This window comes from Staurois parvus, unplaced genomic scaffold (assembly GCF_062004578.1).
Source record: "Staurois parvus isolate SC_StPar_1 unplaced genomic scaffold, SC_StPar_1.0 ptg000074l, whole genome shotgun sequence".
Lineage (NCBI taxonomy): Eukaryota > Metazoa > Chordata > Amphibia > Anura > Ranidae > Staurois > Staurois parvus.
In genome coordinates, this window is record NW_028317870.1 from 574,174 (window position 1) to 590,662 (window position 16,489).

Genomic DNA, 16,489 nt, shown 5'->3' on the forward strand with positions numbered 1-16,489 from the left:
TTGTAGATTGTATATACTGATTGAATGTTATTTCTTTCGTTTGTAGTTTTACTCTAACTTCCCTGCAATAAAAGTTGAAAAGAGGACCTAGCGCCTGCGGCAATGAGTTGTTAAGGGAGGAGGGTTGTCTGTCTGCCTGATTATACCCGCATCACGTATAGCTAAGGCAGAACATACGTAAAATGTATGCTGGATGGGTGTTTATATGTTTGCTAATACATGACTGGAGAACTTGGTATTCTGGAGGCTTCTGATCATTATATTATGTCTCAAATTGTTGGATTTTGTCATCTGTTCTGGCAACTGATAAATGGTAATCTTTGGAAAAGAACCAAGCTGCTGTGGGGAAATTCGTTTGAGTTGAAAGAGTTTGCTAATTCCTGTTTCCAGAATACTAATTAATTACATTAAATTATTAGTGATCTTCATTAATTTTATCAACTGTTTTTACATAAATGAATAAAGGTTGATCATTGTAAGCTCCCTTGTCAGTTTAAAATGGTTTGTCTCAATCCTCTAACTGAAACATTTGCTTGGTCTGTAAACGAAGTTGAAAAATAACAGACTTACTGGCTACATTACCTGGTGAAAATAAAGAAAAGTTTAAGAAATGTCATGCTGCAATATGATACATTTGTTTTTGGGTTTATTACCACTTTAATTTTAAACCACATTTTATTTTCTTTAGATGCTCAGGGCTTTTTCCTATAAAGCAACATCTTTAATAATATTAGATGAAGACCACATTTTTGAAACAATATAATTCAAAAAGCCAGAAAATTTCTAAAGATCCTAAACATTTTCTCACATAGGTGAAGTAGATTTTTTTTTTTCCAACAAAACTGAAGTTTCACTCTAAACTCTGTAAATGGGAAATGCCTCAGAATGTTGCTTTTAGATTTAGCTCAGAGGGATATAGCAAATCCAATACGGTTATTACGTCTGTCAAATTCAGTGTAGTACTGTCCTATGAATGTAGCTCCTAAAATCCACATAGGTCCTGTGGGAGGTGGAATGTCCAGGCCAGTGAATGCAATGTAGCACATTTCTTCCCCAAAATGTGATTGCTGAAAGGGAAAAAAAAAAAGGTTGGTCAAACGATTAATCACTTTAGCATCTACCCTTGCAAAGCCTGTATGTACCAGAGCCTTTGCTACATTTCAAATTTGTCTCTATTGTTTTGCATCTGAAAAAAAATAAATGAAAGCGAAAAAGGTTTACAAAACCTGTTTAACAAACAAAGACAAAAAAATAGCTGTAGGGAGAAGGTGAGAAAGAAATTATATAGAGCTAATTAGGGTTAAACTAATCCTTTAGCCATTTCAAGTCTGGACACTTTCACCCCCTTCCACTCCAGGCCATTTTTCAGTTTTCAAATCTGTCACACTTTGACAATTATTCAGCCATACAACACTGTACCCATATGAATGTTATATCATGTTTTGAGACAGAGCTTTCTTTTTGTGGTATTTAATTGCCACTGGGTTTTTTTTTTTAAATATTTTTTGCTATATAAACAAGAAATACTGAACAAAAAAACAAACAAACATATTCTATTAGTTTTTGTTATAAAATTGTGAAAATCAAAAATCCTCCTTCATGCATTTATTTATTTATTCTGCTACAATGGTTTGGTGTTTGTAATATATATGTACAGTATATGTATATATAAATAAAATTGATTCTTATGTTCTCACTGCTTATCTCAAAATGTAAGGTCAGTGCAAATACCCCCAACATGGCCCCCTTTTTGGAAAGTAGACAGTCTAAGGTGTTTAGAGGCACAGTGAGTTTTTAAGTTGTAATTTTTGCCAAAATTTCTTTGAAAAATGATGAAGCCTAGCCACGTAGAGGGGTCCAACACCCAAAGGTCACCTTTGGGCATTCTAGGGGCATAAATTTTGCATCTAATTTACAGACTACCTATCACATTTTTGGAGGCCCTGGAGCCTCAGGACAATCGAAACACACACAAAATGACTACATTTTGGAAAGCAAACACCCCAAGGTATGAACATGGTGAGTCTTTAGGAAATGTAATTTTTTAGCCACAAGTTTTAATTACACAGAGCTGTCAATTAATAAGGTATACTATATTGCCAAAAGTAGAGGGGGCCTTACACACCCTTTCATCACATATGGGCAGAAAGACTTTGATGGTGTATGTCTTATCTTTGACTACAAAGATTTTTACAACTGCTCATCTGATTATGTAGTGTATCTCACGTGTCCTTGTGGTCAGTTTTATGTATGTAGAACCATTCGAACCCTGAGAAAACGTTTTGGTGAACACAGACGCCTCACTGAGGATGGTAACGAACAACATAGTGTTCCTAGATACTTTCTGGATGTACATCAGGGATCTACTGTAGGTCTGTCAGTCTGGGTCATAGAATCCATCTCTAAGGCTCTCCCCATGGCAGAACGTTTTAAACGTTTATGCCAACAAGAGACTTTCTGGATTTACATGTTAGGGACCCTCACTCCAGGGGGACTCAATGAGGAAATAGAGATCCACACCTTATTATAAATTACGGAATAATATATTGGTTTCATATTATCCTTAACCTTACCCAATGGTCTCATAAATACCAATGTTTTTTAAGAAAATTTAGTTTTTAATTTTCTTCAGTTGTTATTTTAAGTACTTTCCTTTTTTCTTTTTCCCACCTCCTTCCCTTCCTTTTCCATTCTCCTTTCCCCCCCCCCCTTTTTTGTCTATTTATCTAATTATTTAGCACTCCTTATATATAATTGTTTGCTTTTTTTTTTTCCCCAGTAATCTTTATTGTTAATATATGGTCTACTGGGCTCTGCAGTCCTCCAGATGTTCTTATCCCTATAAATAGAACACGTCAGGCAATTCATCCTTAGGCCTCTAGAAGGAGCCTTGCTTTCTTCTCTCTGATTGCTGAACTTCCTCCTGTGTGACATCATGTTTGCCCAGCTTGCGGTTCATGTTGGTTACAGACACTTCTGGTTTCGGTTTGGGCAATGGTGCCTGGGACTCCTGACCACCTACAGTGTTCTGGGTTCCCCTCCACCATCTACAGCAGCCATTACCCTACCGGACGGATCCCTGCAGGACACGATGATGGCTTTACAGTTAATTTTACTGATGGTTCTTTTTTATCACCTCATTATTGTGAGTTTTTACATTTGTGGCTTATTAAAAAACCTTTTTAATACTGCTCTTCGAAGGCACCGCTCCTCTTTTCTTACCTTATCATGCATATAGAGTTGGGTCACTCTGGGACGGCTGCTACCTAAAGCGGTTATATAGTTACGGACTTTGTTGGGATGTATGGACTAATATAAGCTATTAGTGTGCTGAGAGTTCTTTAAATTGTCATTAAAATGCAGGAATCTCTTAATCATTGTATAGCATGCCCTCAGGCAACTGAAGGATACAATGGGGTGTGTGCTCATTTTTTTTGATTCTCATGTTTAGTCCAGGAAAAATTTTAAATTCCTCAACTCAAATGGTCAGCCAAAAAAAAGGAATTGGAATCACTGGCAATGCACTGTTGGGCATACAGATTACATTAGTCCACAATTAAAGTGGACTGTAGGTTTTTTTTTTACCTAAATGCATTCTTTGCATTCAGGTATAAAACCTTCTTTGTCACATACTCTCCCTTCACCCCCCCCCCCCTATACTTACCTGAGCCCCATTACGATTCAATGCTGTGCACGAGAGCCGCGGCTCTCCTGACTTTGGCCCTCCTCCCTGGGCAGATCGAGACAGCAGAAGCCATTAGCTCCCGCTCCTGTAAATCAACTCCAGCAATGAGGGGGCAAGTCCGATTCCAGCTGTCTTTGTCAATAGACGTAGCAGCGGGACTTGGGAGCGAGCCCACACAAGTGTCCTCCATGAGAATCGGCAGGGAACCCAAGAAGCGGAGGATCAGGGCCACTCTGTGCAAATCTATTGCGCAGAGCAGGTAAGTATAGATATGTTTGTTTGTTTTTTTTTCCTTTACAACCACTTTAAACTGAATAAGTCTTTGGTGAAAAACAAATACCATTTTCTGCTTGTACCTAAATGACTAGTTGGGCTGTAAATGGGGGGGGGGGGGGGGGGTGAGAGGTGCTGCTGAATTAGAAGATAGCCACAACGGATTTAAAAGTGCCTCCCACAGTGTACTGGTGTGGCAGTGATCAAGAAACTGGTATGGCTTACACTGGAATTATCTTACACTAGTATCACTGATTGGCTAAGGCAGCAGGGGGAGCCATTGGCTGCTGCTTCTGTCAATCATAGCCAGTGAGCCAATGAGGAGAGGGAGGGGGGGTCTGAGCCATGGTTCTGTGTGTAAATGGACATGTTAAGTCTTGGCTCAGGAGCGCGCCATAGCTGCTTGCTATGAGGGCACCCGAGCAGGCATGCTCCTGAGCCCTGACAGATCGGAGCTCTAGCTGGGGACCTGAGAAGAGGAGGATCCAGGCTACTCTGTGCAAAACCACGGCACAGAGCAGGTAAGTATGATATTTTTGTTATTACAAAACCCCCCAAAAAACAAAACTTTAGTATCACTTTAACTTCTTGCTGACCAAATGATCTGATTAACAGCACATCGATTTTAGTGTGCTGTACATGAGGCTTCTGCCAACAGGCAGATAAATCTCCATAGCAAAGAGATGCACACTATTGTAACCTCAATGTAAATTGAAGATTTCTAGGTAGACTGTTGCACTTGGTACCAATTTAGTACCCAAACAAAAACAAAAAAACAAAAACACTTTTATTTTTCTCATATTTGCAGGGTAGTATTTAGATGCAGATGTACAATCCTGTCAAACATCTTAGCAGGTACTTTAAATAATTAATACCAATAGACTCTCCTAACAAATAAAATCAGATTCGCTTTGCAATAAATACAGTAAATAGACTGATATTAATATACATTGGAAGACATTTATCAAAACAGTTTTATTGTGTGCAGCTGCTAATCTGCCACTTGGTTTATATTTTTTAAAGCAAGTTGAGAACAGATTTATTTTCTTTATGCCATTGGGCTTTGAAAATTGAACATATCGGTGTGTGTTTAAGAAACTCCCCTTAGCACGTCTAAGTTCTGCAATAGTTTTGAGATTGGAATTCATTGCTAAATAAGAGCCCACAGTTGCAGCACAACTAAGAGAAAAGGTAGACAGATGCTATTTGAGTGCTCAGTAATGCAGAACTAAATCTGTTGCATTGGTTGTTAAAATGTTTGCATGCAAATTGCACAATATTTAACTAGTTGCTGACCGCAGATAGCCGAATGACGGCTGCACTGCGGCTGGCCAGTTCTGGGTGGACGTCATATGACGTCCTCCGAGAACGCGCTCTCCTGTGCGCCCCCCGGGGTGCGCACCCGGCGATCTCCGTGATCGCTGTGTCCTACGGACACAGCTGATCACGTGATGTGGTAAAAGGCCAATCACAGCGGCCTTTTACCACGTGATCAGCGGTGTCCAATGACACGCTGATCACAGGGAAATGCAATTGCCGGTTCTCGGCTGCACTTTCCTCACGCTGTCAGATTGTGAGGAAAGTACTGCCGAGAACCGGCAGTTGTCAGAGCGAGGATCGGCACCGATCATCAGGGCACTGATGATCAGTGCCCTGATGATCGGTGCCCAGCAGTGCCACCCACAAGTTCCGCCCACCTGTGCCCAGCAGTGCGCCCACTAGCTCCGCCCACCTGTGCCCAGCAGATCACCCACCTGTGCCCAGCAGTGCACCCACCTGTGCCCAGCAATGCACCCACCTGTGCCACTCTGCAGTGTCACACACCTGTGCCCAGAAGTGCCACCTACCTGTGCCCACCCACCTGTGCCCACCAGTGCCACCCACCTGTGCCCACCCACCAGTGCTGCCCACCAGTGCAGCCCAGCAATGCTGCCAGTCAGTGCCCAGCGGTTGTGCCAGTCAGTGCCGCCAGTCAGTGCCCAGCAGTGATGCCAGTCAGTGCCGTCTATCAGTACCCATCATCAGTGTCACCTATCAGTGCTGCATATTAGTGCCGCCTATCCGTGACACCTCATTAGTGCTGCCTATCAGTGCCGCCTATCCGTGCCACCTCATTAGTACTGCCTATCAGTGCCCATTAGTGCTGCCTATCAGTGCCCATCAGTGCCGCCTATCAGTGCCCATCAGTGCTGCCTCATCAACGCACATCAGTGAAGGAGGAAAATTACCTGATTGAAAAATGTTGTAACAGAAACAAAGAAACTTTTTTTTTTTTCACATTTTTTGCATTTTTTTGTTTATAGCGCAAAAAGTAAAGCGCCCAGTGGCGATTAAATACCACCAAAAGAAAGCTCTATTTGTGAGAAAAAAATGATCAAAATTTCATATGGGTACAATGTTGCATGACCGCGCAATTGTCAATCAAAGTGCGGCAGCGCTGAAAGCTGAAAATTGGCCTGGTAAATAAGGGGGTATAAGTGCCTGGTAGGCAAGTGGTTAATACACAACTGCTTTAATAAATATCGCCCATTACCCATAAACAAATGTGACTGCTAAACCCATTAAAACAGTATTAAACCCAAAAGCAAACGTTTATTATATTGGAGCTTACCAATTCTTAGATATGATGACTGCATTAGTTTCCTATTTTCTATTTTCATCTGCTAAATTAGTCAGTGAGTCTATTGTTTTTCAGAAGCACAAGCTCTCCAGCAGAATGTATCAGTTTACATGGATGAGACAGACCATTTAACACTGGCAGAGGTGATTAAAATGATCAGCTTTTATTTATTCATGTAAAACCCTTATCCTTAAAGGGAAAAAAAACTGTTGTAACTGATTATAAAGTGTGAGCTGAAGTTTGGATTCAATTTGTTATTATATTTAAATTTGCTAATACATTTAACACTCCCTCCCCAGACCAACAATACTGCTGTCTGTTGTGCTCATTCATCCAGTGTTGTGTCTCACTAATATAGGAGGTGTGTTACTGGCCAGATCACCAGGTGACAACAGAGGGGAAAAAAGCCAAAGAAAAGATTGGTAAGCTGCAGGGTGGATTTGATTTAAATCAAACTGATTTAAATCACGATTTAAATTACTAGTCAGTAAGGCTTGATTTAAATCCTAGTTTTCTACATAAAGACTAATTCTTGCTGGTATAACTTTAATATGCAAGTAGATGAAGATTTTTAGAATAACAACTTTTCATATTAGTTTTTTATCCCCAGTTTAATAGGTTAATCATTCATATTTGGACAACTTTTCTGTTGTACTTAGGAAGGAGAAAAATAATCATTACCTTAATAACAATTTAAATAGATTTATTCAACTGAAACAATAACATTACAGCATATGTTATTTGCTTAAACAAACATCCATGTTTGTTAACTAATTTGGCTAAACAAAATATACATATTTTAACCACTTCCCGACTGGCTGTTGCATATAAACGACCGGACGGTGGCAGTGCAGGGTCGGGTGGCCGTTTATGAACGGCCTTCCCACACCCTGCTTGTGCGCGCTCCCTGGGAGCGCGCAGCACCACGATCCGGTGCCGGCTGTGTCCTCCGGACACAGTGAAACACCGATCGTCGGACGGGACCTCTGTACGAGGTCCCGATCATGTGATCACTGATTGGCCAATCAGTGATCACATGCAAAGTAGTAACCAAGATGTCACTTGTGACATCATTGCTTACTACGTGTGAAATCTGTGAATGATCACAGAGGTCACATGGTACAAGGCTATTCACAACAGCCTTGTACCATGTGACAAGCTGTGACCAATCACAGCTCACTCAGTACTTCTCAATGAGTGCAGGAATGCACACAGAGAGAAAGAGAAATGATTGCTTTTACATCCTATATGGGTGTAAAAGCAATCAGTGTAAAAAAAAAAAAAAAATCTTCATCACCCCCCACAAGTAGTAAAGTGTCACCATGGTGACAGTGTACTGCTAGGTTGACAGTATGTAAAAAAAAAACAAAAAAAAAACCCAAACAATAATATAAAAAAATAAAATAAAAATTAAAAAAAATGTTTAAAAATTATAATTTTTGGTTATAAACTAATTTGTTTTTGTTTTTTTTACTAAAAAGATAACGGAATAAATTTTGGCAAAGATTTATGATGAAATATTATTTATTTGCAAAATGTTATAAAAAAAACACTTTTGTTCAAAATTTTTGGACTTTTTCATTTACATAGCAAAAAAAATAAAAATCCCAGCGGTGAATAAATACCCCCAAAATAAAGCTTTATCTGTCTCAAAAAAATGGTAAAAAATTAATTTTGGTACAGTGTTGCATGACTGCTCAATTGTCATTCAAAGTGTGATAGCGCTGAAAGCTGAAAATTGCCCTGGTCAGGAAGGGGGTAAAAGTGTCCGGTCTGGAAGTGGTTAAGAAACTTAGACTGTCAGCCCCTTCCTCCTCACACTTAGTTTCACTTTCTTCTTGTGCAGATCTATTCTACTCCAAACAATCAGAAAAATATTGTTTCTATTCTATTCACTGAACTTCTTGAAACTTAGCACTGAAAGGGTTGATTCTGTATTCATAGGTTTGTAGAAGTTAGGATTAAGGTCTTTTTCTTAACTCTGTTCATGTTATAACGTTTTTGCTGTGAAGAAGAGGCATGTGATCTCCGCTGATTCAAATTCAGTTTTGAGAACTGCAAAAGTAAACCAAGCATCTGTGATAATATCTTGTAGGCAGAGAAACTGCCCAATAATCTTACACAAACCTCTGGAAGAGCATGACATTGTGAATGGATTAATGGAATTTATTTACCAAAAAAATTAAACATATACAGCCTTATTCTACATAATTAAAAAACTAATCTTTATTTCATGATGGAATAACCTTTGGATGGTAATATATTTTCCTCAAAAAGCATTTTATTTAAAAAAAAATCTGATTTAAATAAAAAAAATCAGATTTTTTTGATTTTTTTAAAAAAATCATTGATTTTTATCCACCCTGGTAAGCTGCAATATATTACATTTTTGGTTTTGAGTTTAATACTGCTTTAAATCTGGTTCTTGAATTACGACATCTGTAACATATATAAAAGGTCTTTGATATCAAGAAACATTTTTTTAATGCTGTCATGATAAAGATGGGTCTGGCAAAATATGCACTGCTCTGTGTGAGGCATTGTATCCAAGCTCCTTTTGATTTGGTCTGCAGTAAAAACATCTACAGCAATTAGTGCCAAAGAAACTTGCTTGCATGTACAGGTGAAACTCAAAAAATTAGAATATCGTGCAAAAGTTAATTTATTTCAGTAATGTAACTTAAAAGTTGAAACTAATATATGAGATAGACTCATTACATGCAAAGCAAGATAGTTCAAGCCGTGATTTGTCATAATTGTGATGATTATGGCTTACAGCTCATGAAAACCCCAAATCCACAATCTCAGAAAATTAGAATATTGTGAAAAGGTGCAATATTCTAGGCTCAAAGTGTCCCACTCTAATCAGCTAATTAAGCCATAACACCTGCAAAGGGTTCCTGAGCCTTTAAATGGTCTCTCAGTCTGGTTCAGTAGGAATCACAATCATGGGAAAGACTGCTGACCTGACAGTTGTGCAGAAAACCATAATTGAAACCCTCCATAAGGAGGGAAAGCCTCAAAAGGTAATTGCAAAAGAAATTGGATGCTCCCAAAGTGCTTTATCAAAGCACATTAATAGAAAGTTATGTGGAAGGGAAAAGTGTGGAAGAAAAAGGTGCACAAGCAGCAGGGATGACCGCAGCCTGGAGAGGATTGTCAGGAAAAGGCCATTCAAAAGTGTTGGGGACTTTCACAAGGAGTGGACTGAGGCTGGAGTCAATGCATCAAGAGCCACCACACACAGACGGATCTTGGACATGGGCTTCAAATGTTATATTCCTCTTGTCAAGCCGCTCCTGAACAACAAACAACGTCAGAAGCATCTTACCTGGGCTAAAGAAAAACAGACCTGGTCTGTTGCTCAGTGGTCCAAAGTCCTCTTTTTTGATAAGAGCAACTTTTGCATCTCATTTGGAAACCAAGGACCCAGAGTATAGAGGAAGAATGGAGAGGCACAGACTGCAAGATGCTTGAAGTCCAGTGTGAAGTTTCCACAGTCTGTGTTGATTTGGAGAGCAATGTCATCTGCTGGTGTTGGTCCACTGTGCTTCATTAAGTCCAGAGTCAATGCAGCCGTCTACCAGGAGATTTTGGAGCACTTCATGCTTCCTTCCGCAGACAAGCTTTATGGGGATGCTGACTTCATTTTCCAGCAGGACTTGGTACCTGCCCACACTGCCAAAAGCACCAAAACCTGGTTCAATGACCGTGGGATTACTGTGCTTGATTGGCCAGCAAACTCACCTGACCTGAACCCCACAGAGAATCTATGGGGCATTGCCAAGAGAAAGATGAGAGACATGAGACTGAACAATGCAGAAGAGCTGAAGGCCGCTATTGAAGCATCCTGGTCTTCCATAACACCTCAGCAGTGCCACAGGCTGATAGCTTCCATGTTACGCCGCATTGAGGCAGTAATTGCTGCAAAAGGGGCCCAAACCAAGTACTGAGTACATATGCATGCTTATACTTTTCAGAGGTCCGATATTGTTCTATGTACAATCCTTGTTTTATTGATTCCATGTAATGTCCTAATTTTCTGAGATTGTGGATTTGGGGTTTTCATGAGCTGTAAACTATAATCATCACAATTATGACAAATCACGGCTTGAACTATCTTGCTTTGCATGTAATGAGTCTATCTCATATATTAGTTTCACCTTCTAAGTTGCATTACTGAAATAAATTAACTTTTGCACGATATTCTCATTTTTCAAGTTTCACCTGTATATGCCAAGCAGAATCTAATGTGTCCAGACAGTACATTCTACAATAAAACAATGTTTCAATAAAAATTACCTGCGTTTATAATTAACACTGCAACTACTAATAAAGAGAGAAAATCTGAAGTAATTCCAAGTACAAGTAGGCAATTCACCTCCTTGAGTGCAATCAAAAACTATATTTGTGCTTTTTGCATCAAATGAAAACTGATTTTATAAGTAGATATGAAAGTTTTACATATACAGATCCTTAACATACCCTTAAGACGTATGTTGACCCTTTCAGTGGGTAGTCTTTCTCTCCAAAATGAAAGGAGATGTCAGGAAGTTGGGAAATTTTATCACAATCTACCGAGTACTGTGAAAGAGAATTATGTAACAATATCAGTAAAACAATATGAAGATATAAAGGGTAATATGAAGTTATTTAAATGCAATGATACAGGAGAATCAATTAAATTTTGAAGGCATCAAACAAAACCAAAAAGGACTCCATTAAAAATAACTGTACTTATTCAATGCGATAAAATGCCATACATAAGATTCTTCATTTTGATTTCTCATAATAAGAAACATTTTAGATGTCAGAAAACATGTCAACAGTTTAAACTGGGGATGAGCCGAATGCAGGCCCAGACTGGGACAAAAAATAGGCCCGGGTATTTTGGAATGAGCAACCCAAAGCCCAGGGACCCTTTCCTCAGAGCCTGGTGGCGGAACGCCAGGGCCCGGTCGCATTAGCGACCTTTGCGACTCTGGTAATTCTGCCACTAGTGTCAGTAGGTTTTTACTTTTCTTTAATTTTTCACTATTTTATATTTTTTTACATATTTTTGTAGGTGAGAAAGGAGGAGAGAAACAGGAGACAGAGCAAGAAAGAAAGAGAGGCGTATAGAAAGAAAGAAGGAAGGAGGCAGATCAGGAAGGAGCGACAGAAAGAAGGAGGGAAAAAGAGAGAGAGAGAGAGAAGGAGAGAAACAGGAGACAGAGCAAGAAAGAAAGAGAGGCATATAGAAAGAAAGAAGGAAGGAGGCAAAGCAGGAAGGAGGGACAGAAAGAAGGAGGGAAAGAAGGAAGGAAGGAGGGAAACAGGAGACATAGAGAGAGTAAAAGATTTATAGAAGGAGGGAAAGAAAGAAATGAGGGAAAGAAAGAGGGAAAGAAAAAAGGAAGGAGGGAAACAGGAGAGAGAAACATATAGAAGGAGGGAAAAAAAGAGGGAGAGAGAGGGAAAGAAGGAGAAAAAGAAAGGAAGGAGAGAAACAGGAGACAGAGAGAGAGAGAAAGAAATAGAGACGTGAGGGAAGGAGGGAAAGAAGGAAAGAAATACAGAAAGAAAGAAGAGAAACAGGATACAGAGAGAGAAAGAGAGATGCACAAAAAAGAAAAAGGAGAGAACAGGAGACAGAGAGAGAGAAAGAGAGAGTAGAAACCGGAGACAGAGGAAGAGAAAGAGAGAGAAAACTATAAGAAAGGAGAAATGGGAGAATAAAAAGAAAGAGGAAGGATAGATAAAGAAAGGAGAGAAACAGGAAATGGCAAGAGGGAGAGAGAACTACTGTATATAAAGAAAAAAATGGGAGAGAAACAGGAGACAGAGAGAGAGAAAGAAAGAGAAATGGGAGACAAAGAAAGAGATAAATAGGAGACAGAGAGAATAAGGGGGGAGAGAAGACATATGCTGATAGATCCCCTGCAGCGCTGGAGGAGATGAGGGAGGGGTCCGCTGGAAGAGATGAGGGGGGGGGGGGGCGCTGGCGGAGATGAGGAGAAGGGCCGCTGGAGGAGATAAGGAGAGAGGCCGCTGGAGAAGATGAGGGAGGGGGCCGCTGGAGGTGATGAGAAATGGGGCCGCTGGAGGAGATGATGATGGCGGGGGCCGCTGGAGATGATGAGGGAGGGGGCCGCTGGTGGAGATGAGAGAGGGGGCCGCTGGAAAAGATGAGGGAGGGGGCGATGGAGGAGGCGAGGGAAGGGCCGCTGCAGGAGAGGAGGGGGAACTGCTGGAGATGAGGGAGGGGGCTGCTGGAGATGAGGGGGGGTGGCCACAGGGGGAGCATACAGGAGCCAACTGCATGCAGGAGAATTATATGATAGGTGCCTGGCTGGCACATAGAGGAGCCGAGAACTACACAGTCCTCTATGTGCCACCCGACCGCTTCTCCTATCCAGGCAGCCCTAACCCACCGGGCAAATGCCCAGTGTGCCCTATGGCCAGTCCAGGCCTGGCCGAATGTACCTGGGTCCAGTGTGAGGCAAGTTAGACGAACACTATTAAAGTTTCTGTGCCGAATCAGAACCTCATTGAAGTCAGTTATAGTTGAATGTTAACAGATAGTAATGGACATTTTCTAGGCTTAGGGATTGTCAAATAAATGGCATGGAGGGCTGATCAGTGTTCTAGGGAATATGTATGAAAGCAATATAAAATGTAAAAAAATTATGTTTCATGATAGACAGTGATTTTATTAACATGTCAAGTGAGACATTACATAAGCAAAAATCCTTTAAATAGCACACCTGGGAACCTGCCTGTGAAGTGTTGCATCTGTACAATATATATAACCTACTACAGCAAAAGTGACATTTACAAAGAAAAAAATGCTGTTTATATTGCTGGCAAATGACAGCTCCTGGCTGCTTACTTGTGTTTTTAGACACAGCGACTGGGGATTCCCTTCCTCTACTGTATATCAGACCCTTTCCTAGATGAGGGTCAGGTATTGTTATCATCCAAAATTTAAATTAATGGTTATACCCCCTTATTAGGAACGTGTGTGGAATAGACTTTGGCTAATAATGTCCAGATGTGTTAATTATCTGGCTCTGGTAGAGCTTACACCATGAAAATTCTAAGATAATTAGTTTAGACTTTTCAGTGATTGATGGATTAAGGTTTATATTTTCTTAAAGTATTCCAATGTAATGCACACGTTGTTAAGGTTTCATTTAGAAAGTTGTAGACATATGTATGACTCCTTAATGTAAATATGGTATATTGAATGTTCATCAATTATTGGGGTTATTTACTCAAACTGGAGAGTGCTAAGTCTGGTGCAGCTCTGCATAGAAACCAATCAGCCTCCAGGTTTTATTGCCAAAGCGTAAATAAATAAGCTGAAGTTAGAAGCTGATTGACTACCATGCACAGCTGCACAATATTTACTTTAATAACCTACAACCTGCAAGATTATGTGTTTATAGAGTTGTGTAAAGCATTTCAACAACAAAATACACCTTACTTTAGCAATTTAAATGTAAAGGAAATATTCTTGTATGGTCAAAATACCTAAAATTATTTTATACCAGCTTAATATTGTTTGGATTACCTCTCCTTCAGGAAGTTGTGTGGCTCCAATTGCTTTCATGAGGACAGATACTGAGCCAGCTGGCCCAGTGATGTAAGCTGCTCCTGTGTCTACAGCTACTGTGCACTCTTCATTGCAGAACAAAACCTCCGCACCAGCTGATATCCTGTTGAAAAAAAGCATAAACCATGTTCTCAGTCATTGTGAACATGACCTAAAAAAACAAAAATAACACGAAAAATAAAACACTCTAACTTGTACTAAACTTAGACATTAAGCTAGTTAACATGCTATGAATGATGCTACTTTTTCTATTTTTTTCTATAGCTTCTTGGACCACTTTTTGTCCTATATAGACTCTGTCAAGCTAAAACATTAAAGTGGAACTAAACTCTCTAAATCAACATTAACTATTTATAATCCCCGTACTGCTAGCAATAGTAACTAGCTAGGAAGATACTGTATATTATATTTTCTTGTTTTTAAAAGATAAGTTAACATTTATGGGCAGAATTTCACTTTCCATAATAAATAGAAGCGTTTTCCAATGCCATTGGCCAGCCATCCCGATGTGCTTTTGTCTCAGGGCTCGGTCACACCATACGTGCATGGAAACTGACAAGAAGATTTCACTTGTTGAGACATCAGTTTTCATGCGCACTCCAATGAGTTTTATAGGTATTGCAGATTACTGTGCAGAAAAAAATCTGCATGTGATACCAGTGTTATGGCGTGAACAGTGCACATAGAGAACAATTGATTTTGTTGTGCCCTTGCAGAATGTGTGCAGAAAAACTGACGTTTCTGCACCATGGTGTGAGTAAGTCCTCACTTACCTTATCCATATGAGGTTTAAAATCTTGTCAGTTTATTTGAATTTCTGAACTGCCTTTCAGATTATATTACTTGTAGATCATCTCTCAGCATTCATTTCCTGTAGGCCATCTCCCAGAAGCATTCACAGAAGAGGGTGTGATAGGGCATGTTCACCATTATGGACCACACTTCACTTATTACAATACCATCTTCCACCCACTTTTTATACAGTCTGATTGTACAATCTCCTTAAAATACCGCATCAGCTATACAGTACAAGGGCTGGTCTGATTTGATACAAATAGAATAGATTGTTCCAAGTGTGTCCTCCTATTCAATAGTTCTGGGAAATCTAAAGGAAATTGTACAGAGATTGTACAATCCGATTGCATAGTGTATGACAAGTACATAGGAGGGAGTGGACAGAGACATTCAGCCCCCGTTCACATCTCTATGTAGTGAAAACTCACATTCCTGCATGCATTTATTTTGAGTGTTTTGGAGCGTTTTCATTCGTCATGCATAGGGCAGCCCATTCACTTGAATGGGCTGCCCTATGTGCGGCAATCATCCCATAGAAGCTCCAGAACTTTTTTTTGCAGTGGAACACGGTGTGTTATTGCAGTTTTTGGTGTGTTTGCCGCACTTGGGGTGCCTTTTTAAAATGTAATGACAACACAAACACGATGAACATTTGCAACGTGTTTCTGAAGCGCATGGCAAAGCACACATTTTCTGTGTAGTATGCCATGCGTTTGGAAACACAAAGATGTGAATGGAGCCTCATTGTTCTTTGTGGAAATAAACGAATTTTACCTTGAGGCCCCATTCACACCGAGAATAGTGGGAGTGCATGTTTTTTGGCTTGTTTTTCCAGTGACACATATAGGGAAGCCCATTGATTTCTGGTTCAATACATTTTTATTAGAGTTTACAGAAATGAAGTATACAGTGAAATACAATAAAAACAAAACTGAAGTCAGGAGTACAAAAAAAATGGGCTGGAGCACCCCATTGCAGGGGTCAAGAATAATCGAAAACATTAGAGCAGCCAAGGCTACTAGAGCCGATAAGGCCAATTGTGACAAAGGTACAGTAAGGAGGTATAGGTTCTTTACAGGGCGAGTCAAGTAATGCCCCAGTGCTGGGAAAGCCATAAAAAGGAAGACAGAACTCTATGGATATGCCCAGGCCCTACTCCTCTGCAATGATTGCAGATTAGAACAGGGCACCTGCAGGATTTCCTTCCAGATTTGCAACATGGGAGCTATAAACTAAAGGGCCCAACTAGAAAAAAGGGGGAAGAAGAAAAAAAAGGGGGGGGGAGTGGAGGCGGGTTGATAGAGGAGGAAAGGGAGAGGTGTGGTTGAGAGAAAAAGAAGGAATAATAGAGGAGAGAGTAGGGTGGAAAAGGAGGGGAGGGCAGCACCTCGGAGGGTCACTTCAGCCTAATGATTCAATCCTGTAGCAGTGAGAGAAAGGAAAAAGGGATGGTCATAGATGTAATGCTCTCAAATCGGATTGGCAGTGATCTATCCATGGGGACCAGATCCTCATTAAC

At 40.2% G+C, this 16,489-nt stretch overlaps 1 protein-coding gene across 1 annotated transcript in view; it reads right to left on the reverse strand.

Moving 5' to 3' along the window:
* Positions 1-629: 629 nt before the first annotated feature.
* Positions 630-16,489, reverse strand: part of REN (renin) — a 151,424-nt gene continuing 135,564 nt past the window's right edge. The window contains exons 7-9 of the mRNA XM_089669388.1: positions 14,134-14,278; positions 11,064-11,162; positions 630-1,067 (exon numbers count right to left, since the gene is read on the reverse strand). Coding sequence (XP_089525514.1) covers positions 906-1,067; positions 11,064-11,162; positions 14,134-14,278 — 406 coding nt within the window. The 3' untranslated portion in view covers positions 630-905. The remainder of the gene's footprint in view (positions 1,068-11,063; positions 11,163-14,133; positions 14,279-16,489) is intronic.